Source organism: Canis lupus, chromosome 27, assembly GCF_011100685.1.
Source record: "Canis lupus familiaris isolate Mischka breed German Shepherd chromosome 27, alternate assembly UU_Cfam_GSD_1.0, whole genome shotgun sequence".
NCBI classification, from domain to species: Eukaryota; Metazoa; Chordata; class Mammalia; order Carnivora; family Canidae; genus Canis; species Canis lupus.
The window spans coordinates 4893474-4920421 of NC_049248.1; the positions used below are offsets into that span (position 1 = coordinate 4893474).

A 26948-nucleotide genomic window follows, 5' to 3' on the forward strand; every position below is an offset into this window, starting at 1 on the left:
CTGAAGTAAGCAGAGCGAAGGGGGACAAGACTATCCATTGCACTGATCAGATAGCCTGCAAGGCTCCAGATTTGCCTAAAGTCACAGTGGAGACCAGTGCTGGGATTAAAGAGCTGATTTCCCATTCAGGACTTCAGCTACAGTCAAATGGTCCTCTGCCATGTTCTTTCTAGAAATCCCTATTGGGCATTACCATTCCGCACCTACCCATCTACCACCAAAAGTTTCTTTTACCAGCAGCACCACGTACTAGCCTTCTAGAGAGCCTGTTTCACTTGTACATAGTAGTTCATTTCCATCTGGAAGGGCAGGCAGGGAAGGAGGAGAAATGGAAAGTGAGCTCACCCTATTCATGCTGCCATGCCCCATGCCCAAGCAGCTCTGTAAAACTCCACCACTCCATGAAAGCCTGCCTCCCACCACTGCCATCAAGTTAGCTCTGAATTCCTGCCTCACTCAGGTTCTGCAGCCCCCTGGGGTAGGCCAGGCTATGTAGATCCCCTAAACACATTTCCTTCTTTTATTAGCCTCACATCAGCTTGTATTTTATATACTGATAGATGCAATTAGTTTTTGAATGTCTGGTCCTTCAGTGGACTGGAAGCTCTGAGACAGGGATCCTGTTCATTTTCACTTACTATCGTGTTCCCAGATAGCTTAGTGATGACCGATATGAAGTATTCAGACACTTGTTGAATGAATGAATGAATGAATGAATGAGTGTCCAAGAATGATGGCAGGAGAGCCTGAACTCCTATTTAAGGGGCATTGGTCTGGATCTCTCATGCTCCTGATCCTGACCAGCACTCCTGCTGATGCTCTGCAAGGTCTTACAGACTGGACATTTTCCAGGACGTGGAACAGGAAGCAATCCTGCAGCAGCAGTGCTGAGGCCTGGGACTCCCAGAACCATGAAAAATGCTGTCTTCTGCTATGCACCAGCCAGACCCCTCTACCTTCCTGGTCACTAGCCCAGTAACATGCCTTATGCTGCTGAAAGTGAATGGGTGCACAACTTCAAACATATCCAAAGAAAACTCATTAAAGAGAAAACCAAAAGAGATCCAGCTTTACAGTCAGAATTAAAGTCTCCCTCCTCTGGGGGCTTCAACAGCATCCTATTGAGACCTCTATTCCAGCACCAGCTACTGTCTTCCCGTGCCATAGCTCAGCCATATCAAACACCTTCAGGGTGAGAATTCAAGGTCTGAGAGGTGAGATCTATACCTTTATTCTGCTTTATGATTTCACGTGCTTGGTTCGGGCTGTTTGGTATAGCCTAGGGTTTCTTAACCTCTGCACTACTGAAATCTTAGAATGGTTAATTCTTTGTTGGGGGAGGGAGGGAAGCTGACCTGTGCATTATAGGGTATGAGCAGAAGATGCCAGTAGCACCTCCCTCTCTAGTACTTTCAATCGAAAATGTTTCCAGACATCACCAAATGTCCTCCAAGAAGTGAAACTGCCCCACTCATGTCGAGTGGACACAAACAACAACAACACTGGCTGGATAGGAGCGGAAGACTCCTTCTTCAGCATGAGTGTCTTTTCCTTATCTCCAAGGAAGTACAGATGACTTGCACTTAAAATCAAAGAATGATGGTTTAGCGGTTATGGAAAACAGTATTGTGGTTCTTCAAAAAATTAGAAGTAGAATTACCATATGATCCAGCAATTCCACTTCTGGATATCTACCCAAAAAAATTGAAAGTAGGGACTCAAAGAGTCTTTCACACCCCTGTTCGCAGCAGCATTATTCTCACTTGAGGGTGTGAAGCAGCCCAGGTGTCCATTGATGGATGAATGGATGAACAATGTGTAGTATATAGGTACAATGAAATATTATCTAACCTTATAAAGGAAGGAAATTCTGACACCTGCTGCAACATGGATAAACCTTGAAGACATTATGCCATGTGAAATAAGCCAGTCATCAAGGGGCAGATACTGTGTGGTCCCACTTACATGAGGAATTTAGAGCAGTCAAATTCATAGAGACAGAAGAAAGTAGAATGGTTGTTGCCAGAGGCTGCAGGCAGGAGGCAATGGGAGTTAGCATTTAATGGGTACAGAGTTTCCATTCTGGAAGTTGCTAACGGTTCTAGAGATGATGATGGTGATGGTTGCATAACAGTATGAATGTGCTTAATACCATTGAGCTACAGCAAATGGTTAAGACGGTAAATTTTATGTTATGTGTATTTTGCCACAATTTAAAAAATCACAGTGTGGAGTACATCAGGCTGAGATAAGACATGGGACACAATTCCCCATCTCCCACTCCCAACACACACACACACACACACACACACACACACACACAAGTATATTTATGGAGGGATATCCAAGTCTGGCCTCAGAGCCAAGTGCTCTACATTCATACACTCATTCAATTCTCTTCTAACGCTGGGAGGTAGCATAAATAATTCACAGATGAGGAACTATGGCCTAGAGGGCTTAAGAGCCACACAAATTCATATGCTACTAAATTGCAGACTCAGGGTTAAAACTCAGTTCAATTTGCTATAAAAATCCTAGAAAGTCTTTTTGTTAACCTAAGCCAAGAATCATCTAACTTTTTCTGTAAAGGACTAGATAACACATATTTTTAGGCTGTGCAGGTCACTTGGTCTTTGTCAGCTATTCACTGGAGAACAGAAACTGCCATGGACACTTTGTAAATGAATGAGCATAGCTGTGTTCCAATAAAACTTTACTTTGTACAAGGAGGCACTATTTGGTTGGTTTGCCAGCAACTCCCAGATGATTCTTAACAGTTTGGCTAGTCGAGGAACTCTAGGCAGTGTTGGGAGATAGACACTTGGCATTGGCAGGTAATCATTTCACTCTGAAAAATCAAGGAAACAGGGTTTTTGAGGCTCTAGGTTTCTTCAGAGAGATCTCTTGCCCAAACTGACCCCATCTCCCTCTCTGGACTGAAGGAGTCCCTTCATGACTTATTCTAGCCCAGCTTCTTGAATCTCTCTGTCCCTTGGAGGCAGGATTGACTTCCAGTCACAGCCCTCAGCCCCATGACTCTGTTTGTCTAAGGGGCTGTACCAGACCTCACCCCACAAAGCAGTCTTCACCCCAGTTCTGCCTGGATTGATCCCCATGAAACCCAGAGAGGTTCCTTGTGGAGGAGAGAGTGTAGACCCTGTTCCTTTCCTTCTGTGGTCCCTGCTCTCTCAGAGTGGGCTGGCTCCATACTGCTGGGGCTCAGGTGCTGTGGCCATCTCCCCTGCCTCTCTGATAAATACAAAATCCATCTGGCCCTCTGCAAATGCTTTTTGGTCATTCAGGAGCAAGAAGAACAAGAGCACCAGGGGAGGAGCTTAACTCTCTGTGTCATTCTTTTTTCAAAAGGACAGCAAGCCCTGCATGGCTTGTTCCAACTCTGCTTCTCCACTCACCTCTTCCAGCCTCTACGTTGGCCCTCCCATCTGACTCACGGCCTCTCCTTCCTTAAGGGGTGTGCTTCAAAGGGCCTTCCTTCATGGCCAAATTTGTGTGTGTGTATATGTGTGTGTGTGTTTGTGTGTGTGCACAATCTGAGTGCTTCTGCTTTCAGTTTCCATGAGGCTGAGCTAGGAGCTAGAGGTGAATAAGGTGTTGGCAGCCAGGTCCAGCGAGCTGACCACCAACCGAAGTGGGGTGATCTCCTGGCAAAGCAGCTAAAGCTACAGCTGTCTCCCCATTTTAAACTAACAACAAAATAGATCCTCATAGACCAGCTCCTACTTATCGAGTGTTTACTTAGAGGTAGGCCCATGCCTTGGTCTCCATATATATTTTCTCACATCCCTCTGAAATAGATATGATCATTGTCATTTTACTGATGCTCAGAGAGATTGAGGGATTTGACCAAGGCTGAACAGCAAGTTAATACAAAACCAGATTTAAATCCAAGCTCCTTGAACTTTTATTTGCACTTAATCCTACATTGTCTGGACACTTCAGCATTTCCCAAGGGCAGATAACTCTCCTCACTCAGATGCACAGCCTCCTATGTTATCACCACATTAACCCAAGTAAAGAGCTCACCAAGAACTGTGAGAGGTGAACCCAAAGGGCACCTGGGGTTTCCACAGAAAGCCCAAGGTTGACTATATGTTGGTTAGTGGTCTCCACATAGTATTTTTCCAGCCCGTCTTGCCCCAGACAGGACCAGGGAAAGCAGCAAGAGACAGCAGTGCTTTTGATGGTACTCTCTCAGCCTGAAGAATGGAAAATTTGAAATGCTTCACTGTCCACAGGTACACAGAAGCTTCAGGGGAAAATGGAGCTGGTAGAAATGAATGCTAAGGATGTGCAAGCATCTGCCAGGTAGGATGCCTATCCCCTTCTCCGCATGCCAGGGTCAGGAGCAAGAACTGAGGAGAAATGTAGCTGAGTTGGTATCTCTGGAACTCAATGGTTAGGACTTCCACCCATGCCAAATACAAATGATGTCTAACAATCTAGACTTTATACCTTAGTCACCATGCCTCTTCCTCCCTTCATTAAAGAGTGGGCTACAGTGAGGGTTAATTGGGACAGATACAGAGTGGAAGTGCTGACTTGCACCATGCATGTGGCCAACAGGTGACCCTCTCAGTAAATGTGAATTCCATTTTCTTTCCAGAAGGGAAAATCAAAAGTTAAGCGTGCCATTAAAACACCATGACCAACCACCACTCCCACAAACCTTTGAAGGATAATTATGAAGTTCATAGACAGGGTAGATCAAAGATTTCCTCAAAGCACACTGAGTCTAGCCTGCCATGGGGAGGGAGACTTGGGAAATGAGTGCTGGTGCCAGAAATGTATTGGGTGATCAACTGCTGAAAACAAGGGTGTTCGGAGCTCACTTGTGGTGAAGCTGGCCCCATCCTCCAGTACTTTGCCCTCAATTTGCAGCTACTGTACAGTGGAAGAGCTTTAGGAACACCTGAAGCCTGAAAACACCATCCTGTGAGGCCAGGGAGAGAAAGACCCGCTGCCTTTCACCCAGGTCACAAGGCTCATCTCTTCATAGCTCCCATGTGTGAGCCCATCTGGGGCTGGTGCCCATGAGGGTCTATATTCCACTGCTCAACTTTAGTGTATTCCAAAAACCTAAATGTAAAAAAAGAAAACTTGACCATTATAAGACTTCCTTTCCAACAGCATCTTGACAAAGCAAATGATGAAAGGACTGGAGGCAGGGTTGCTTTAAGCATGCTCTGATTGAGGATGCATTTTATTTATTCATATCAGATGAAATCATGACTAGCATTAGGGATGTTAGTAAGATACTGAGAGGAAGTTTTTGACACTCATGGCGGAAAGGCACTAGACCAGGGGTGGCAAAGTGACGCCCCTGGGCTATAAATCAGACCCATCACCTGTTTTTTATGGCCAGTGAACTAAGAATGTCTTTTACACTTTTATTATTTTTTATTCAAGTAAAATTAATATACCATATTAGTTTCAAGTGTACAGTATAATGTTAAATGGTTGGAAAAAAGGCAGAAGAAGAATATTTGGTGACACGCAACAATCATATAAAATTCAAATTTCAGTGTCCACAAATAAAGTTTTATTGGAACAGAGCCAAGCTCAGCTGTTTACATGTTGCCTGGGGCAACACGATGCTGAGTGGTCATGGTGGTGCACACGACCCACAGAACCTAAAATCCTTATTCTCTGGCCGTTTACAGAGAGTTTGCTGAGCTCTGCACCAAGCAATTGTGTGCACTGGGTTTCTGAAGTATCTCTCTTGGGACATATTTACAAGAAGTTGAGTGAGGTTGAGTGTGAGAGCTAGGGACAGATAAGGAGCTCTAGAAGCACCTTTCTCTCTGGTCCTTGCACCTGCCACTGTGCCTGCTCTGAAGGCACACATAGCACCCTGGCCTAGCTCAAGGCTTTGCTGTGAAGCAACATGCTGGTGCCTCCCACTTTGTTTCAGAAGGTTCTCTGCCATGTCTTACCCAAGTTCCTTATGTTGCTGTCGCCATTTTCTGCAGTCCTGGGAGTTACTGAGTCAGAGAAAGGGAAATAATCTCTGAGTGCGACAGCAAGCAAAAGCCAGAATAGGAATGAACCCAGGAGATCTGGCTCCCAGTAGAGTTTGGGCTGACACTTCCTTCCAGGGAAGAGTAGATAGCATTTTCTTCTGCCCCCACTGGGGCAACCCCTAACCCAAGACAGGAAGACCCATACCATTTGGCATACCGGGTGGGTAGGCCTCTTACCTGCATGTCCTTCCTGGCGATGAAGCCCTTGCCTTCTGTGTCACAGGTCTGAAAGAATTCCTGTGCCTTGCTCAGCATGGACAGCTCCTGGGTCTCCTTGCATTCCAAATTGTCCTGGGGACCCATGCAGGCCCCACTCTCCTTTGGACCCTGGCCAGATCTCTGGGGTCTAGAGACCACTCTCCTGTCAAGGGTAGCCATCCCAGTTTGTCAATTTCTTCAAGTCTTTGCAGAATCTAGACACAGAAGATGAGAGAGACAAGTGGGTATGTGTGGATGGAGTGAGGTATGTCCAGCCTCTCTTAGCAACCACCTCTTCATTAGCAGAAGCTCAGGGCAAGGGTAAATGGGCCGTGATCAGCTAGCCCATCAAAGAAGGAAGAGGGGGAAGAAGAAAAGAGACATTTCCAGATTGAAAGGAGGTGGGTAGAGGAAGCCTGAAAACAATGTCTCCCCATTCAAACTAACAACAAAATAGATCCTCATAGACCAGCTCCTACTTATCGAGTGTTTACTTAGAGGTAGGCCCATGCCTTGGTCTCCATATATATTTTCTCACATCCCTCTGAAATAGATATGATCATTGTCATTTTACTGATGCTCAGAGAGATTGAGGGATTTGACCAAGGCTGAACAGCAAGTTAATACAAAACCAGATTTAAATCCAAGCTCCTTGAACTTTTATTTGCACTTAATCCTACATTGTCTGGACACTTCAGCATTTCCCAAGGGCAGATAACTCTCCTCACTCAGATGCACAGCCTCCTATGTTATCACCACATTAACCCAAGTAAAGAGCTCACCAAGAACTGTGAGAGTCAACAAGTTCTTGGTGAGCTCTTTACTTATGCAGCAGACCTTTGCAGGGGGGCCCATGAGCATGCAGATGAAAGTTGATGAATGGGAGTTGCCAGGGCCTCAAGGAGCTTCCTGTCCTACTGGACTTGCCAGGCCTAGTTTGGTGACACCCAAAGCTGTCTCCAGCCAACACAGAATCCCATATTATATACCCTGATCTGACTTTAAAGCCTCTCAAGGAGTTTTTTTCAAAGGGTGCATTGTGATGTGATGCTATGAAGAAGGTTTGTAGAAACCCGCCTCTCGTCTGGACTCTGCTACTTCAATGACCATGAACCAGTCAGTACCTACCTGTCTGATCTTGGTTTTCCTCATCTGTATAATGACAAGACTGGACCTATTTGTCTTTTTTTTAAGATTTTATTTATTTGAAAGAGAGAGTGAGTATGAGCAGGAGGGAGCGGCAGAGGGAGAGAGAAAAGCAGACTCCCCACTGAGTAGAGAGCCCAATGACTCAGGACTTGATCCCAGGACCCTGAGATCACAATCCGAGTCAAAGATAGACACTTAGCCAGCTGAATCACCCAGACAGCCCCAGACCTATTTGTCTTTAAGGTCCCTTCTACCTCTGTTTGTAAGTCTATGAAATTTCAACAGAATAAATTGTTATTAATAAAAATTGGGTTAATGTGATGAAAGGAAATATCAATATCCCTGAGTTTTCTATCTGAAGACTTTTTGGAAATAGGCTTGGTCCACATTTGCAGTATATGATAGCATTTGAATGTTAAAATACAGATACACATTGTAAATACATTTGGGGGGAAATCAGGAAATGAAGTTCTAAATCATATCTCCTGTGCCTTTGTCAGAAAAAAAGGTGGAAAATCACTGTATAGCAGGTGGATTTGTCTGATTATCAGAGCCCAGGGCACTGGCTCAGTTATACTGTAAATCCAAAGTAATCTATAGTTTCAGTCAACATTTTCCACCTACCAAATGTGTCAAGAGCTGGAATACTATTCCTGGCTTTAGGAATGCACTCTGTGTAACAAAGCCTGGGCAACGTAGAGCAGACTTCACCTTCTGCCTCCACTTGGGCTGGACGATGGGCTCCCATCTGCCACCTCTGACCAGCCCCTTCCTCAGGAATTGTTTCTCTTTGTCCCTATTATATAGTGTGAACTGGGCATCACCTAATCATAGACAGATTTAACATTTCTATTCTGTCTTGCCCAGAAGGAACTAAATGCCTTAGTTATAAGTCCCAAGAGAGGAGGGCCATTTCTGGGCAGCCTTATGATGTGCATTGCCCAGAATATCTATGTGCAACTCTGAGCTTACGAAGGGCTTTTGGATAATAACAGTGGTAACATCTAAGCTTCTGCAAATGCACAGCATGAGCAGAACAGTCTATATCTTTCTGCTACCTAGTCAGGACTGTCTCAAGGTGTCTGTCATCCAGCAGCCCCTGCCCCATTCCTACTTGCTGTTCCCAGAAGACTCTACTAACAACATCTGACATTCCTTGAGGGTTTCCTCTTGCCAGCCCTCTGACATACTTTATTCTGATAGAACCTGGTATCCCTCTACTAGGTAAGGATGACTAGGATTTCCATCTCACAGATAAGGAAACTGTGTTTGGGAAAGGTTAAGGGACTTAGATCAAGGTCTAGTAGAGTTAGAGATCTTAGGTACTATACCACATGGCCTTCTATCATGGGCCCCAGCTATGGACTTGCTCTTAATGGTCTACTTATCCCCAACAGATAATAACCTAAGTCCACCACCCAGAGGCATAGTCATCATTTTAACATTTATCATTCATTCATTCATTCATTCATTTATTCACTCATTTACTCATCTACTGATTACCCTGTTGCAGGCTCTGAGCTAACACTGAAAAATGCAAACATGAATAAGACATGGTCCCCGCTGTTAATGAGTGATGCTCAAATGGTGGGGTTTCAGTCATGGTAACTCACAGTAAAGGAAGATATTTGGGGTTAGGTCTGTCCTCCATATCCTTCAAAAGAGACTACAGAGCAATCAGCTACTACCTACCACTTATGTGAGCTGAAGTGAGCCATTCTGGGCATGGCAATTCGTAAAGACAATCTGCCAGTTCTAAGTCTGACTTTCTCTGGCTCTCTGCCTTCCCTGACCCATTTCACAGGTGATGCATGGCATGAGATAGCTAATAGTTCTAAGGCAGCCAGCTATGAGCAACTATTAGAAAGGCACCATGTCTTATTTGATTTTAATCCCCGTTCCTAGCCAAGAATATGGTATATAATAGGCGCTCACTGGTTGTCTGCTGAATAAAGGAAAACCAATTTTTTTGGCTGAATTCTTTGCAGGGAGGCCAAGAATTTGTATTTCAGTCAGATAGTTCTATATCTGGATTTTTATCTCATAAATAATAAGTTCAGACTTCCATTTCCAGAAAAGATGGAGTAACAGAGACTGAACTTACTTTCCAACTGAAATAACTTTTAAAAAATCCAAACAAAATATACTTTAAAAAAATTCTTTCTAAAACACTAGACATCAGGCAACACAGGACAGTGATTCTTCAGTAGAGCTGGGACTAGGGTGACTTAAATGAAGCTCCAAAAGTGCAAAACTAAAGGAGGCATTTACTCTCAGGTACTAGCCTTGTACTTGTACAACTCTGAAAGTGAGTGTCTTCTTAAGGGTGAGATGCCTAAGATACAATATTTAAAGAGAAATCCATTCTTAAAACTGCATTTAAAGGGAAATCCATTCTGAAAACTTAAATTTTTGTACCCTAGGGACTTACCCACCTCATTCTAGCCCAAAACTTGTTCCTAACAAGTGGAAAACAAACAAAAGGAGCCCTATTATTGCCTAAAGAGTTTTAAGGCCATGACACAGGAAGGGAATATCCAGGCAGAGCCTGGCAGACTCTCCAAGTTGAAAAAACCCAACTATATGCTGCTTACAAGAAGTAGAGTTTAAACATTATGACACAAATAAGTTAAAAGCAAAAGGCTGGAAAAATATACACCATATTAATACTAGCCAAGAGAAAACTGCATATTAATATCAGGCAGAGTCTATTCTAGAACAAAGAATATATTAATGAGAATAAAGTAATTCACAATGATAATCAATTCATTAATAAGATAATAATAATCCTAAATACTTATGCACCTGATAACAGGGCTTTAAAATGCATGAAGCAGACGGAATGAGCACTGGGTGTTATACTATATGTTGGCAAATCGAACTCCAATAAACAATAAATAAATAAATAAATAATAAAATGCATGAAACAAAAACTGATAGAATTGCAAGGAGAAATAGACAAATCCACATTCATATTCAAAGATTTCAATTTCATTCTATCAATAAGTAATAAAACATGTAGAATGAAATCAGTAAAGATACCGAAGTGAACAATGCTGTCAACCATCTTGACCTAATTGACATTTATAGAGTACTTTACCCAACAAAAGGTAAATATACTTTCTTTTCAATGCACATGGAATATTTACATAAGGGTCCATATTCTGGTCCATAAAGCAAGTTTTAATAAATATTAAAGGATTCAAAGTCATATAAAGTACATACTTAAACCACAGAGAAGTATGTGAACAAAACAATAATAGAAAGACCTCTGGAATATCCCCAAATAGGTGAAAACTACATAACATACTTCTAAATAACTCATAGGTCACAGAAGAAATGGAAAGGGAAATGAAAAAGTATTTTGAATTAAGTGAAAATAAAAGCACAATATATCAAATTTGGTAGTGTATTGCCAATGTAGTACTTAGGGGAAAAAATATCTAGACACATATATTAGAAGAGAAGAAAGATCTCAAACCTATGGCTTCAGCTTCTATCTTAAGAAACTAGAAAGAGAAAAGTAAATTAAAACCAAAGTAAGGAGAAAAAAATAAGAGTCTGATCAGAAATCAATGAAATAGGGGATCTCTGGGTGGCTCAGCGGTTTAGTGCCTGCCTTTGGCCCGGGGCGCGATCCTGGAGTGCCGGGATCGAGTCCCACGTCGGGTTCCCGGCATGGAGCCTGCTTCTCCCTCTGCCTGTGTCTCTGCCTCTCTCTCTCTCTCTCTCTCTCTCTCTCTTTCTGTCTATCACAAATAATAAATAAACCTTTAAAAAAAGAGAAATCAATGAAATAGAAAACAGAAAAGCAATAGAGAAAATTAACAAAAATAAAAGCTCATTCTTTAAGAGGATCAATAACGAGAGAAGAGACTATAATATCAGAAATTTGAGAGGTGATACATTACAAAATCTATTGACACTAAAAGGCTAACAAGAAAATGTTATGAACAGTTCTATGCCAATAAATTTGACAATTTAGATGAGATGGACAAATTCCCTGAGAATCACTAAACACCCAAGCTTATTCAAGAGGAAATAGGTAAAATGAGTAACATGATTAAGGAAAGTGAACTGACAGTGACAACCCTTCCTACAGGAAAACTTAAGGCCCAGATGGCTATATTGATGAACAATACAAATATTTAAAGAAAAACAAATACTAATTCTATGCAAACTCTCTAGAAGATAGAAAAAATATAAAATACCTTCTAACATATTCTGTGAGGCCAGAATGACCTTATACCAAAGCTGGACAAAGACATTAAAGAAAAGAAAAATACAGGCCAATATCCCTCATGAACATAGATGCAAAAATTCTTTACGAAATTTTAACAGATTGAATTCAATACCATATATAAAAAATGAATATATCCTGACCAAGCAGAGTTCTATCCTGGAAATGAGAAAATGTTTACATTTGAAAATCAACAATGTAATTCACTATATTAACAGATTAAAAGTGATAAGCCTTATGATCATCTCAGTAGACACACACACACACAAAATTGACAAAACCCAACATCAATTCCTGATGAGAACTTTCAGAACGCCAGGAATAAGAAAGAGTGTGCTTAACCTGAAACAGGACATCTACAAAAAAAACCCAATAGCTGGTATCATACTTAATGGTAAAAAAGCCAGATGCTTTCCCCCTATGATCAAGAAAAAGACAAGAATGTCTATCTACTCTGAACGCTTCTATCTAAAGTTGTGTTGGAGATTCTAGCCAGTTCACTGAGGCAAGAAAAGAAATAAAAAACATCCAAATTGGACATGGAAAAAGATAAAATCATCTTAAACCCCAGATGACATGATTGTCTATGTAGAAATTCTGATGAAATTCACGAAAAGCTACTAGAACTAATAAGTGAGTTTGACAAGGTTAAGAGATTCAAGTTTTCTCTATAAAAATCAATTGTATTTCTGTACAGCAGCAACAAAAACCTAAAACTGAAATAAAAAGACCATTTACAATGGCATCGAAACTATGAAATACTTAGAGACATAGCTGACAAAAATGTGTAATATCTGTATACAGAAAGCTTCAAAATATTGATGAGGGAAATTAAAGAAGACCAAAATAGGTGGGTAGATATTCATGTTCATGGTTTGGAAGACTCAGAACTATTAAGATGTCATTTCTAGCTTAAATTCATCTCTAGATTCATCTCAATCTCAATCAAAATCCCAGCAGGATTTTTTGTAGAAATTGACAAGCCAATCTAAAATTCATATTGAAATGCAAAGGACCTAGAATAGCCAAAACAATTTTGAAAAAGAAGAACAATATTGTAAGACTAACACTATCTGATTTCAAAACTTATTATAAATCTATAGTAATAAAGGCACTGACTGTGGTACTGGCACAGAGACTAAAAAGAAAAAAAAAAGATAAATGGAACAAAATAGAGAATAGAGAATCCAGAAATAGACCCACATATATAACTGATTTTTGACAAGAATGCAAAGGCAACACAGTGGAGAAAGAATAATCTTTTCAGCAAATGGAACTGGAATAATTGGATATCCATTTGCAAAAAAAAAAAAAAAAAAAAAAAGAATCTCAGTGCGTACTTTATGCCACATACAAAAGTTGGTTCAAAATGGATCATAGACCTAAACGTAATGACTAAAAATATAAAACTACAAGGAGAAAATATTCTTGTGACCTTGGCTTAGGCAAAGATTCCTTAGGTACATTTGCAATAGCATAATACTTCAAAAAATGGATAAATTGGACTTTGCAAAAATTTTAAAGTTGTTGTTAGAAAGACACCATTTAAATACAGATTGGGAAAAAATATTTGCAAAGCATATATCTGACAGAGAATTTTGATCCAGAATACGTAAAGAGCGCTTAGAACTCATTAATAAGAAAATAAAGAACTCAACTTTTTAAATTGGCAAAACATCTGAACAGCCACTTCATCAAATAGGATGTATGGATATCAGATAGCTACATGATAATGTTCAACATCATTAGTCATAAGGGAAATGCAATCTAAAGCCATAATGAGCTGTCACTACACACCTATTAGAATGGCTAAAATGAGGGGTCCATGGGTGGCTCAGTTGGTTAAGTGTCCAACTCTTGATCTCAGCTCAGGTCTTGTTCTCAGAGTCATGAGATCAAGCCCCATGTTGGGCTCCATGCTGGACACGGAGGCTACCCTCTCCCCCCGCCCCCCAAAAAAAAGAATGGCTAAAATGAAAAGATTGACATACTACCAAGTCTTGGCAAACACGTGCAGCAGTTGGATGGACTTGTCACACAGCACTGGTGGGAATGTAAAATGGTACAGCCCCTTTGGTAAACATCCGGAAGTTTCTTTAAAAAGTCAAACAAATTTCTACTGGCCATTCCACTCCTGCCATTCCACTCCTAAATATTTACCCAAGAGAATAAAAGCCCTCTGTCCACACAAAGACTTATACATGAATGTTCACTGAAGCTTTATTTGTAATAGCCAAAAACAACACAAATATTCATCAACAGGTGAATGGGTAAGCAAACTGTCATATATTATGCAAGGGAATGCTACCCTGCATTAAAAGAAATGAACTATTGATCCAAGCAACAAAATGGATAAATCTTGAAATAATCATGTGAGCAAAAAAAGCCAAACAAAAAGAGCAGATAGTACTTGATTCCATTTATATAAAATTATAAAAATGAAGACTAATCTCTAGTGACAGAAAAAAGAGAAGGGAGGGTAAAGAAGGGTGAGAAGGAGAGATTACATGATCAAGAGGAGAGTTTTTTGGGGTGTGGATATATCCACAGTTTTAAATGTGATCATTTCATGGAGATATATATGTGTGTGTATGGATACACATGTGTGTATGTCTATACCTACGTGTATGTATGTGCGTACATAGGTGTACACGTACACATGTATATCCATCCATACATATGTACATACAAATATATACCAGAACTTATCAGGTTGTACTTTTTTTTTTTAGAGAGAGAGAGAGTGTGAGCAGGGCGGGGTAGAGGGGAAGAAAGAAAGAAACCCCAGCAGGCTCCAGGCTCAGCATGGAGCAGGAATCCAAACCCCACCGGGAGTGGACATGCGGCTCAATCCCACAATCCTGAGATCACGACCTGCGCTAAAACCAAGAGCTGGACACTCTAATGACTGAACCACCCAGGCGTCCCTCAAATTGTACACTTTAAATACATACAGTTTATTGTATGTCAATGGGGCCAGGCCAGTACCTTCTTAAATCCCCCAACTTGCAAATCTAACCCCACCTACTGTATTTAACCCCAGAAGCCTGATCTTTCCTCCTAAATTCAACCCTGGCAAGCAGGAAATGGTAGAAAATGAAGTAATTTCCCCGTGAAAATCCTCAGTCCCTTACTGTAGGGAGCTCAGTGAACTCTGAAAATAAGGGCGTAGGGCAGATCATGCACTCAGCCCCCTCTCTTTTTCCCTTTCTCTCCTCAGGTTTGGCCTGTGATCTTTACACAGCATCTGTGGGTTTCCCAAGGGAAACAGAAGACAAAACAACAGAAGGGCTTCTACTTTTGTTTCAAAAATAAAATGGAAGCCCTGTGACTGGCTCGGCTGTTTCACATTTGGGTGAAGCCCAGGGTTGCTCTGGGCTCTGGGCTGCACACAGCTTTCTGCCTGGAACGTTTTTTAGACCAAAAGACAGTATGACCACAAAAGCGAAACCAGTGGGATATATTCCAAAGGGAAAGAGGAAGAGTCATCGCCATCACATGGGGAACAGTGACATCACTTTTTATCTGCCTGTCTCTATCCGAACTCGAGGACCACTCTTCTCCCTCCAGAGTGGTTCCGTAAAAGCCTTTATACATGGGTGGAAATTATCCAGCCCTCAAACATTTCCAGGAACATTTCTGGGACTTCCAAAGTAATTCTAGCAGCTTAGTAACTGCTGCAATTGGAAAGGTCATAGATCAAACCTGAAGCCCTCTTAGAGGTTCTAAGCTAATTTCCCCCTTACTTGGGGCCCGGCGGAGATGGTGAGCAGCTGGTACCCCCCACACACCACACCCACTGCACACTTGAAAGCAGCCATTAAATCACCCCAATTCCCCTTGAATCTCCCCTGCAGTGGGCAGTTGGGAAACTGAAAGCATAAAAGGCATCTTCGGGATTTGCTGGAATCTCTTTAATTATCTCAGCTTCAGAGGAGGCATTCTCCACACGCCCAGAGTCTCAGCCATTCACTCTGAGTGGACAGTGTCAGAAGACGGCTGGGGTAGGCAGGTCTTGTGCAACTGCAGAGGATGCAGTTCGATATGAATGGATGTGAAATGCTCAGGAGGGAAGGGTAGGCAGTGCACCTCTTGGGCAGGAGCCAGTTAAGAAGCCTCAATGGGAGGTGTTTCCTAGGACTGAGCAAAGGCAGGATTGTGAGTGCCTCTTCCATCCTATAAAAATAATCTGCGTAGGTCAGTTCAGACCCTCGGTGTTGTCTCAATATCAGTCCACCTTCTCTGAGAAGTCTTATTGGCCGCCCAATCCGGACTGCTTTGCCCACTGTCCCTCTGAAGACTTACTGCTTCGTTCATGCTTTCAGCATTAGAACATACCACTTGGTCTGGTTGGCTAGAGTTTCAAGTGTGCATGGTAGGACTTACTTTTTCCTCAAAGGCAGAAGCTCTAGGTCCATAAATCTTAGTGAGTATGAAATTGATATTGGAACATTTAAATAAACAAATGTTCCACCAGTTCCCAGTCTGGTACTTTGCACATAGCAGCTACCTAATAAATGCATGTTGGCTTCTTAACTGACCATTGACAGTGAGGGCTGAGAGTGGTAAATATCTGTGGTATAACGAAAAATACATACTTGGTCTTTGCCCCTGGTTCCTGGCACAGAGCTCCTGAAATTTCCTGAGTGAAAGCAATGTCCTTTGCTATTCCTAATGAGCCACTTTTGACCACGCCTGAATTTATGGGGAAGCGCTAACTCTTGGTGGGCTTCTAGATAGCTTCAGGATGGGGGCTGGGTGCTGGAGGAAACAACCAGGAGATGGGACAGTTGACATTCAGCAAAGACAAAGGGGCTGATGCTTGAGTTGAATCACCAGTGGCCAATGACTGAATCAGTCATGCCTCGGTAAGGAAACTTCCATAAAAAACCCTAGCCTACGGGACTCGGGAGCTTCTGTGTTAGTGAACACATGGAGGAGGTGAGAGAGCATGGAAGTGCCATACTACTCCCCCACACATACACCTCCCCTTACCCTTCTCATCTCTTCCATTTGGCTGTTCCTGAGCTGTATCCTTCATAATAAACCAGTCATGTAAGTGAAGCACTCTGCTGCATCTTGTGAGTCGTTCTAACAAATCACTGAGGAGGAGAATGTTGGGCGGGTCAGTCAGACAGATGGGTGACAGCCTGGGACTTGAGATGGTCTTGTGGGAATGGGCCCTCAGCTGTGGGTCTGTGCTAACTCTGGGGAGTGAGTGTCAGAGCCGAATTGAGTCACAGGACCCACATCAGTGTCTGAAATAGCATTGAGAAAGAAGACATCGAAATATTTGGCAAACCAGTTCTCCAGGGTGAAGACGGGGAAGGCCCTGGCTTGTGGCATCTGCCTGTTTCTGTAGTGTCAGGGTTCCCCCCACGGCCCATGTCAAGCTACCAGCAATCAGCCCTCACTGAGAAAGAAATGGTGAGGCTAATGTTTCTGCAGGGTGTCCTGATCTCTGAATCCCCAGGAATGTGTGTGCAGGTGATGGCAGAGGATGCCTCCTTAGGCTGTGACCCTCCACCTCACCCCCAATCCGAGACTTAAGGGGCATGGCCCATTTCAAATGCATCTTAGTACTTGGGGAAAAAGTGCTGTGATCAAACCTCAGGGTTTCATAGGTGGCCTGCCCGGTATTCATATGCATGACCCTCCCCTCCTCCAGCAGCTCTGGGCAGACCCTCTGGTGGGACCAGGACACTGAGGCTGGTACATAGCTCTTTTCGGTGAGGAACAAAGATGCTACTTTGCAGGGTACCTTTTACCACCCTACAGCTCAAGACTAAAGGACTTAGCACAGGAACCAGACCAGTCTAGAAATAGCCTTTCCCTGTGCCATAGGCAATTGTTACCTACTTCTTTCACACACAGTGCAGGGGGGCTTTGGACCAATCCCACCCCTTCTCTAACAGGCCTCTCACTGTAGTGGATAAGAATCCAAACTCCAAGGCCAGGCTGCCCACAGTACTAGCTATAGGGCCAAAGACAGTTTTCCTAAGCTCTCTGTGCCCTACTTTCTCATTTGTAAAATGTTAGCTATGGTTTTATTCCTTTTTTTTTTTTTTTTTTTTTTTAAGATTTTATTTTTAAGTAATCTCTGCACCAAACAGGAGGCTTGAACTTACAACCCTGAGATCAAGAGTTGCATGTTCTTCTGACCAAGCCATCCGGGTGCCCCTGCTTATTATTCTCTCTCTTTTTAAAAAATATTTTATTTAAATTGAATTTGCCGACATATAGTATAACACCCAGTGATCATCTCATCAAGTGACCACTTAGTGCCCATCACCCAGTTACCCCATCCCCCCATTCATCTCCCCTTCTTCAACCCTTTGTTTCCCAGAGTTAGGAGTCTCTTATGGTTTGTCTTCATCTCTAATTTTTCCCCACTTAGTTTCCCTCCTTTTCTTTATGGTCCCTTTCACTATTTCTTATATTCCACATATGAGTGACACCATATGATGATTGTCTTTCTCCGACTGACTTATTTCACTCAGCATCATACCTGGTTATTATTCTTATTATGGAATTCAAGTGGTCTTGCTTCACTCCAGATAAAACTCTAACAGAACAAATAAGCCAAAAAAAAAAACATATATATATATATATATATATATATATATATATATATACTACATGAAGAGATACAATCAAGAAGCCCATAAATCTACCACTGACTGCCACAGCTGGATGGGACTTGGTGGTGTGATGTCACCCACTCAAGGCCACAGGGAAGGCCACATGCCTCATCAGCCCAAATAAAGGGGCAGGTGTATGGAAGTGCCTTTGGGAGGGCAATCTTTCTACTGTGCCGCCTGCTGTCACTTATGCAACTGCTATATCCTGCCTCCTCTTCCCTCAAATTAGGTCCAATTTCCTTGTTCTCGCCTCAAGGGAGACAGGGAACAGCTGTCTCCTACCTCCATAAAATAACTCTTCCAGGTCTGGACAACTATTATTAAACATCCCCTTCATACTTCTCTTGCTCTATTATAAGATGCATTAAAGGCCCTGATAATGGTTTGAGGTCTCCGTGAGATGGTTGCTGTTCACCCCAATTCCTCTAATAATTAGTGGTTGTAAACCACTTTGAAGATAAAAGGCATTTTATAAGAGCTAAGTCCTATTATGATTAGCTTCCCAGTATTTCCTTGCTGATGCTGAGGAAGGAGCACATCAAAGCCAAACATCGCCACAGCGTGATATCTGGTGGCTAATTAGATGTAGTTCAAGGCGACTGCTATATATTAAAGAAACTGCTGCAAAATTTAACAACATTTTTAAAAAGTGCCCACTCTCTTCCCAACACGAACAAGTTCTTTTCAAAGGCTATCAGGGTTGATGCCTGCAAGACAAGTGCCCGGTGAGGACCAAGAGCTGATCCATCCTCTGGGCCCAGAAGAGAAAGACACAACAATGACACCTGGCTTTGTATAAAGGCTCATTGGTGTCAACAAGATTCTAGGTCCCCTATCTCTCTTTTTTTTTGAGGGACTATCCTTCTGTGATATATGCAAACAAAGTAACACTGTCCTGCTCTGCAGATGAGGAAGCTGCAAAATGGATTTTAGAGGTGGACATCAGCATGTACAGCTGGACAAAGTTAAGGCCGAAGTGATCAGGGCAACACTGTGGATGCCTCACTCACAGACAGCCCCTGGGATATTCATACAAATTGTCCCCCACCCCAGCAGCTGCACGCCTTTGCTTCTAATGCCCTGCACCTGTGCCTCTTAGAAGGCCAGCCTTGGGCTACTGCCATGGCTTTGCCCACACAGACAAAGCCGGAAGTTCCCGAGGTTCCTTTGGTCACCTCTGAGCGGCTGGCAGCCAGTAACTGGCTGGGGCAGAAGTGTGAAAGCCCAGCAGGGATAAACTCTGAGCTGTGATTTATAGCTTAGATCGCTTTTGTGGGACTAGGCTGAGGCTGGAGCTCCACTTGACATTGCCCTCTGGCTACTTCTACTCTCTTGTCCTGCTTCCCACTCCTTTATTGCGTTCTCCCAGGAGCATTGCCTTAATTCCACCTATTTGCATATGGATCCCCCTCTAGGGAAGTCAGATGAAGGCAACTTTCTTGACTCAGCATTCATGGGACCCTTTCTGCATATTTCCTGTTACATGCATCCTCCCAGATCCCCTCAATTCTAAACCTTCCTGGCCAGATCTCCAACCTGAGATATCTATGGTTCTCTGTGTTCACCCCTATGCCCCTATTCTCTCTTTACTTCTCAGAGCCCCTGTTTTCCCTGAGACTGTGATATTCTAACTGCTTCTAAAGAAAGGAATCTTCGGGCTCTCCTTGGGTGCCTGGGAAGCACTGAACCAGGCGGATGGTGAGAGACACAGAGACATATTGAAGACTATCCTTTCCCTCAATGAATATACATTTTTGCAGGGGGATAAGATACAAATAATAAATAAATGAGGCAGAGGACAAGAGCCACATAAATGTGCTCAAGGAAAGCTACAGGAGCAAACAACTCTAAGAACAGCCGCCCCCAAACAAGGTCTCTGTCTGTTGCACTCCACGCCACACAATTCTGGCTCTTTTATTTCATCTTAAATGGTCAAGAAAATGGAGGTCAGCTCTGGCAGAGATAGTCTGAATGAGTGGGTAATCTAAAAAAGCAGCTTGCATTTAATTCTGCTATTCATTGTTTTGTTTTGTTTTGTTTTGTTTTGTTTTGTTTTGTTTTGTTTTAAATAGTGCTTCCTCAGGAAATAGCTTCAGAGAGGTTAAGTAATTTGTCTTAGGTAAATGACTCATTAGTGACGGAATGTGAATTCAATCCTCAGCCTGCCTAACTCTTTAAAACCGAGTTTCTCTATCTATAAAATGGGACTAATGATTCCCATATCACAGAATAGTTATAAGAATTAAATACACACACATACACAGGGTATCAAAAATATCCGGTACAATAAAGCACTATGTCGTAGGTGATAGTGATGTTATTGAGCCAAAGAATATTTTATTTTATTTTAAAGATTTTATTTATTTATTCACGAGAGACACACAGAGAGAGGCAGAGACACAGGCAGAGGGAGAAGCAGGCTCCATTCAGGGAGCCTGATGTGGAACTCGATCCTGGGTCTCCAAGACCACGCCCTGGGCTGAAGGCGGCGCTAAACCACTGAGCCACCTAGGGTGCCCGAAAGAATATTTTATATGCATATTTTAAAGGCTCTTAATACAGACTACTAAACTGCTTTCCAAAAACAAGAACAAAAACAAAAACAAAAACAGTTAAGCAAGCCATGACAGCATTGCCAAGGGGACCTGACCATGCCTCCTTACCACTTTAAGGATAAATCTTAAATTTGCAGGACTACCATCACCTCTTTATAGTCATCTTCTCCCACCTGACTCACCACATTCTCTTCTCTCCAAATGATTTCCTATTCTCTCAGCAATTTAATGCCTCAGCATCTTCAAAAACACCATTTACTCGCCTGGCATGCCCTTCTTGTCTATGCTCAGCCCTATGAACACTTAAGAATTCCATTTAAGGAGCGCTTTCTCTGAGAAATCATCTTGACCTCAGCACAGTCTGACTTATATGCTCTTCCTCTGGGCTTCCATAGCCTCCTGGATTTACATCTGCTGGCAGAATTATTCATGGTAGAGATTTACTTGTTGGATGCTCCTCCATCCCTCTCTCTCTCTCTCTCAATCTCTTTCTTTCCTTTTCTCTCTCTCTCTCTCTCTCACACACACACATACACACACATACACAAACACAGCACCTGCAAATGCCTTGAAAGAATGGATCACATCTCATTCCCTGCACTTAGCAAAATATCTGGCTCACTGACAGAGCTAAGTAAATGAACATATATAAATAATAATTAAAAAATACACAAGCCCATGTTCTCTTTTCTGATTTAAGGTGAAGCAGAAAAGAAAACCAAGGACCACTGTTTCAGGCGTCTTCTACAGCAGCCGCTCAAAGATCTAAATTCGAACATTTTCTCTCAGGTCACAGTCCTGCAGGAATCATGATGAGTTTGGATAGCATATTCACATCATGAATTTTAGTAGCTGGTAGAAAATAAAAGGGACAAAAATTTGAATCCAAACTACAGAGATAAGCCTAACTGGCAATTCAGCCAACAGTTCCTAACCTTACCTCATCAAACCTCTAGTCTGAGTTCCTTCTCTATTACTTATTCTTGTTCTGTCTCAAGCTCCTCTATCAAGATGCTGGCAGGAACCACAGTGCCCTAAAAGGTTCTGACCAGGCATCAAAAAATCTGATTCAAGTGCTGACTTCACCACCTTGTGGCCTTGGGAAAATTGGTTCATTTCTCTGAAAAGGCAAGAATAACTGTTTCTTACCTGTCCCAACAGAGGAAGATCAGATGAAACACTGGATGTGAAAGTGAATAGCAATGTTATGTACAAATACAAATATATCCTTATCATTGCTATGGGAGACATCAGAGTGTAGAGAAAGGAAAGCAGAAGAACGGTGGGCATGCTCCATTAGGGAATCAGCTCCTGTGAGTGACAAGTGGCTGTGAAGCTGCATATCATAGACAGAAGCCTGCAAAGTTTCCAGGCTTTTCTGCCCTATGTAAAAGAGCTAGGAAGAGTGACAAACTTTCTCCTGCAGAGGACATTGTTTAAACAAACTTAAGTGATATCTATTTATTTCACCAATTTCCCCAATGTAGTAGAGCTAACCTCTGTTATCTAGTTTTTAAGAAACTGTGTACCCATATCTCCGATGAATACAGATGCAAAAATTCTCAACAAAATACTAGCAAACCAGGCAGTCCGGGTGGCTCAGCAGTTTATTTTTTTTTTTTTTTCTTTTTTGGCTCAGCAGTTTAGCGCCACCTTCAGCCCAGGGCATGATCCTGGAGACCAGGGATCAAGTCCCACATCAGGCTCCTTGCATGGAGCCTGCTTCTCCCTCTGCCTGTGTCTCTGTGCCTGTGTGTGTGTGTGTGTGTGTGTGTGTGTGTGTGTGTGTCTCATGAATGGATAAATAAAATCTTTAAAAAAAAAATACTAGCAAACCAAATTCAACAGCACCATTAAAAGGGCCATACACGGGATGCCTGGGTAGCTCAGCGGTTTGGCTCCTGCCTTTGGCCCAGGAGATCCTGGAGACCCGGGACCAAGTCCCACATCAGGCTCCCTGCATGGAGCCTGCTTCTCCCTCTGTCTGTATCTCTGCCTCTCTCTCTCTCTCTCTGTGTCACGTGAATAAATAAATAGAATCTTTAAAAAAAAAAAAAAAGGACCATACACCATGATCAAATGGGATTCATCTCTAGGTTGCACAAATGGTTCAACATATGTAAATCAATGAATATGATACATCACATCAATGAAATGAATTATTATAAAATCGCATGATCACCTTAATAGATGCAGAAAAAGCATTTGACAAAATTCAACATCTATTCACGATAAAAACTCTCAAAAAAAAAAATGGGAATAAAAAAATGTGCCTCAACATAACAAAGGCCATACAGGCAAAGTCCACAGCTAATATCATACTTGTTGGTGAAGGGTTGAAAGTTTTTCCTCTAAGATCAAGAACAAGACAAGGATCCTCACCACTCCTGTTCAACACAGCACTAAAAAGTTCTAGCCATAGCAATCAGGCACAAAAAATAAGTAAAAGGCATCCAAACTGGAAAGGAAGAAGTAAAATTGTCTGCGTGTTGATAACACAATTTTATATACAGAAAATTTTAGAGTCCACAAAAAAAAAAAAAAACTGTTAGATCTGACCAATAAAGTCAGTTAAGTTGTAGGATACAAAATCAACATAGAAAATCGGTAGTATTTCTATATACTAACAACAAGTTGTCTTAAAAAGAAATTTTTAAAAATCTCATTTACAGTAGCTCAAAAACAATAAAATACTTAGGAATAAATTTAACCAAGGGGGGGGTGAAACATCTAAACACTAAAAATGATAAGACATTATGAAAGAAATTAAAGAAGATTCAAATAAATGGAAAGATGGTCCATGTTCATGGATTAGAAGAATTAATATTGTTAAAATGTCCATACTACCCAAAGCCATCTACAGATCCAATGCAATGCCTCTTAAGATTCCAATGGCATTTTCTGCAGAAATAGAAAAAAAAAATCCTAAAATTAGTTTGGAACCACAAAAGACTTTATAGAGCCAAAGTGTATCTGAGAAAGAGGGACAGAACTGGAGGTATCATGCTTCTTGCTTTCAAGCCATACTGTAAAGCTATAGTAATCAAAACAGTATGATATTGGCATAAAAATGGATGTATGCACAAATGGAACATAACTGACTCCCCAAATAAACCCACACATATACACTCACAAAAATTAACTTGAAATGTATTGAAGACCTACAGGTAAGATCTGACACCATAAAACTTTTGAAAAAAAATAAGGAAAAACTCTCTGACACTGGTCTTGGCAATTTTTTTCTTTTTCTTTCTTTCTTTTCTTTCTTTTTTTTTTTTTTTTGGATAGGACTACAAAAGCAAAGGCAACAAAAGTAAAAATAAACAAGAGGAATCACATCAACTAAAAAAATTTCTGCACAGCAAAAGTAACCATCAACACAATAAAAAGGCAACCTACAAAATGGAAGAAGAACACTTGCAAACCACATATTTGATAAGGGGTTAATATTAAAAATATATAAGGGAATCATACAATTCAATACAAAAGCAGAAACAAAACCAACAGAAAACTCCAAATAATCCAATTAAAAATGAACAAAGAACCTAAATAAACATTTTTCCAAAGAAGATATTCATTTAAACAGACAACAAGAACATGAAAATGTGCTCAACATCGTTCATCATCAAGTCAAAACCTCAATGAGACAGCACCTCACGACTGTTAGAATGGCTATTCTCAAGGATAACAAGTATTGGTGAGGACATGGAGAAAAAGAAATCCTATGCACTGTTGGTGGGAATGTAAACTGGTGCAGCCACTGGGGAAAACAGTATGGAGGGTCCTTAAAAAATTAAAAATAGAACCACTGTATAATCCAACAATTCAGTTTCTGGGTATATATCCAAAGGAAATAACATATCGCAATGAGATGCCTACAACCAACATGTTCACTGCAGCATTGTTTACATTAGCCAAGACATGGGAACAACTGAAAGTATCCATCAATAGATGAATTAATAAGCAAAATATGATACTATATATATTTAGTTCATATTACTCAGGCATAGGATGCCTGGGTAGCTCAGTGGTTGAGTGTCTGCCTTCGGCTCAGGGCATGATCCTGGGGTCCTGGGATCGAGTCCCGCATCGGGCTCCCCATGAGAAGCCTGCTTCTCCATCTGCCTATGTCTCTGCCTCTCTTTCTGTGTCTCTCATGAATAAATAAATAAGTCTTTAAAAAAATATTATTCAGACATAAAATGTAATATACTCAGCCACAATAAAGAAGAATGCCCTGCCATTTGTGACAACACAAATCTTGAGGGCATTATGCTGAGTGAAATACCTCAGAGAAAGACAAATACTCGATGATCTCACTTATAGGAGGAATCTAAAAAAACAGAACTCATAGAAACAGAGAACAGATTGGTGGTTGCCAGAGGTAGGGAATGAAGGTGGGTGGAAGGAATGAATGAAAGTGTTCAAACCCCACAAACTCCTAGTTATTAGATAAATAAGTCCTAGGGATGTAACGTACAGGGTGGTGACTAGAGTTGGCAGTACTGTATTGCATATTTGAAAGTTGGTGAGAGAGCAGATCTAAAAGTTCTTAAGACAGGAGAAAAACTTAACTCTGTGCTGTGACACACATTAACAAAACTAAGTGTGCTAATTGTTTTTCAATTATACATGTATGAAATCATTTTATTGTACACCTTAAACTTATACAATGTTATGTGTTGATTAACATATGTATTTCAATAGGGACGCCTGGGTGGCTCAGTAGCTGAGCATCTGCCTTCAGCTCAGGGTGTGATCCCGGGGTCCTGGGATTGAGTCCCACACTGGGCTCCCTGCAGGGAGCCTGCTTCTCCTTCTGCTTATGTCTCTGCCTCTTTCTGTGTGTCTCCCATGAATAAATAAATACAATCTTTTTAAAACAACAACAACAACAACAACAACAAAACCCAAAAAACCATGTACTTCAATAAAGCTGGAAAAAAAGGGAGAAAGGAGATATCCTCAGGAAGGTTTGGGGAGAAATGGCCTGCCTAAAGACTCAGGTTTTCGAATCTAAGCAATTGCTGATGATCCCCATGAAAACTTAAAACAGCAGCAGTGGCACCAACTGAGGCCTGATGACAGGGGCCGAGGGAGGCAGACTTCCCATCTTTGGTTTTTATTACTCACTTCACAGATCCTCAGAGGAGGGGTAACTCACTACTCCTGATTTGAATCTCACCTAGGAAACACACAGATATGAATCACACCTTGTTTTGCACTGGGGGCTACGGTGGAAGGGGTTTTATGCTAATCTGGGGGAGATTGGAGGAAGTGTCCCTCCCAGCAGGGCTGCAGTGACTCAATAGAAAACAAGCCTGGGAGCACCTGGGTGGTTCAGTGGGTAAGCTTTCTGCTCAGGTCATGATCCCAGGCTCCTGGGATGGAGCCCCACATCAGGCTCCCTACTCAAAAGGGAGCCTGCTTCTCCTTCTTCCTCTACACCCACTCGTGATTGCTCTCTCTAGTGCTCTCTCTCAAATAAATAAAGTCTTAAAGAAAAGAAGAGAAGAGAAGAAGAAAAGAAAAGAAAAGAAAAGAAGAAAAGAAAGAAAAAAGAAAAGAAGAAAAGAAAAGAAAAGAAAGAAAGAAAAGAAAAGAAAAGAAAGAAAAGAAAAGAAAAAAGAAAAGAAAAGAAGAAAAGAAAGAAAAAAGAAAAGAAGAAAAGAAAGAAAAGAAAGAAAAGAAAAGAAAAGAAAAGAAAAGAAAAGAAAAGAAAAGAAAAGAAAAAAGAAAAGAAGCCTAGTCCTATCATCTTCCAGGTTTGGGAGAGGAGAAGAAGCAGAGGGGTAGTAGTGGGAAGTGTGCTTAGTGGCTTGGGTCTGGAGACTGTGTCAAGCCTGGTGAGGGCAGAGCCTTGTGCAAGACTCACAAGGAGGTAGCCTCAGGGCTAACCAGATAGCCCATCTCAAAGCCCCAGCTTTCAGCAGTGCTCTTGAAGCTCCTTTGTATCCAATCTGCAGATGCTGAAGCTCATCCTTAAAACAGATGAAGAATTGCGACCAGAATCACCGCCCTCCCTAAGAAGGCAATGGAATAGTGTTTCAAAGAAAAGCCTAAGGAGCCCCACAAGGAAAGCAAGCTGAAAGGTGCTGGAGGAAGAACAGGCTCTGGGACGAGA

At 41.7% G+C, this 26948-nt stretch overlaps 1 protein-coding gene across 7 annotated transcripts in view; it reads right to left on the reverse strand.

Annotated features, from left to right (window-relative positions):
* Positions 1 to 26948, reverse strand: part of CRACR2A (calcium release activated channel regulator 2A) — a 163027-nt gene that overhangs the window by 103241 nt on the left and 32838 nt on the right. For all 7 annotated transcript variants that reach the window (XR_005379744.1, XR_005379745.1, XM_038576493.1 and 4 more), the window contains one exon: positions 6219 to 6454. Coding sequence is in view for 5 of the 7 variants with exons in the window: in XM_038576493.1 (XP_038432421.1) it covers positions 6219 to 6419 (201 nt within the window). In the remaining 2 variants the exon portion in view is untranslated. The remainder of the gene's footprint in view (positions 1 to 6218; positions 6455 to 26948) is intronic.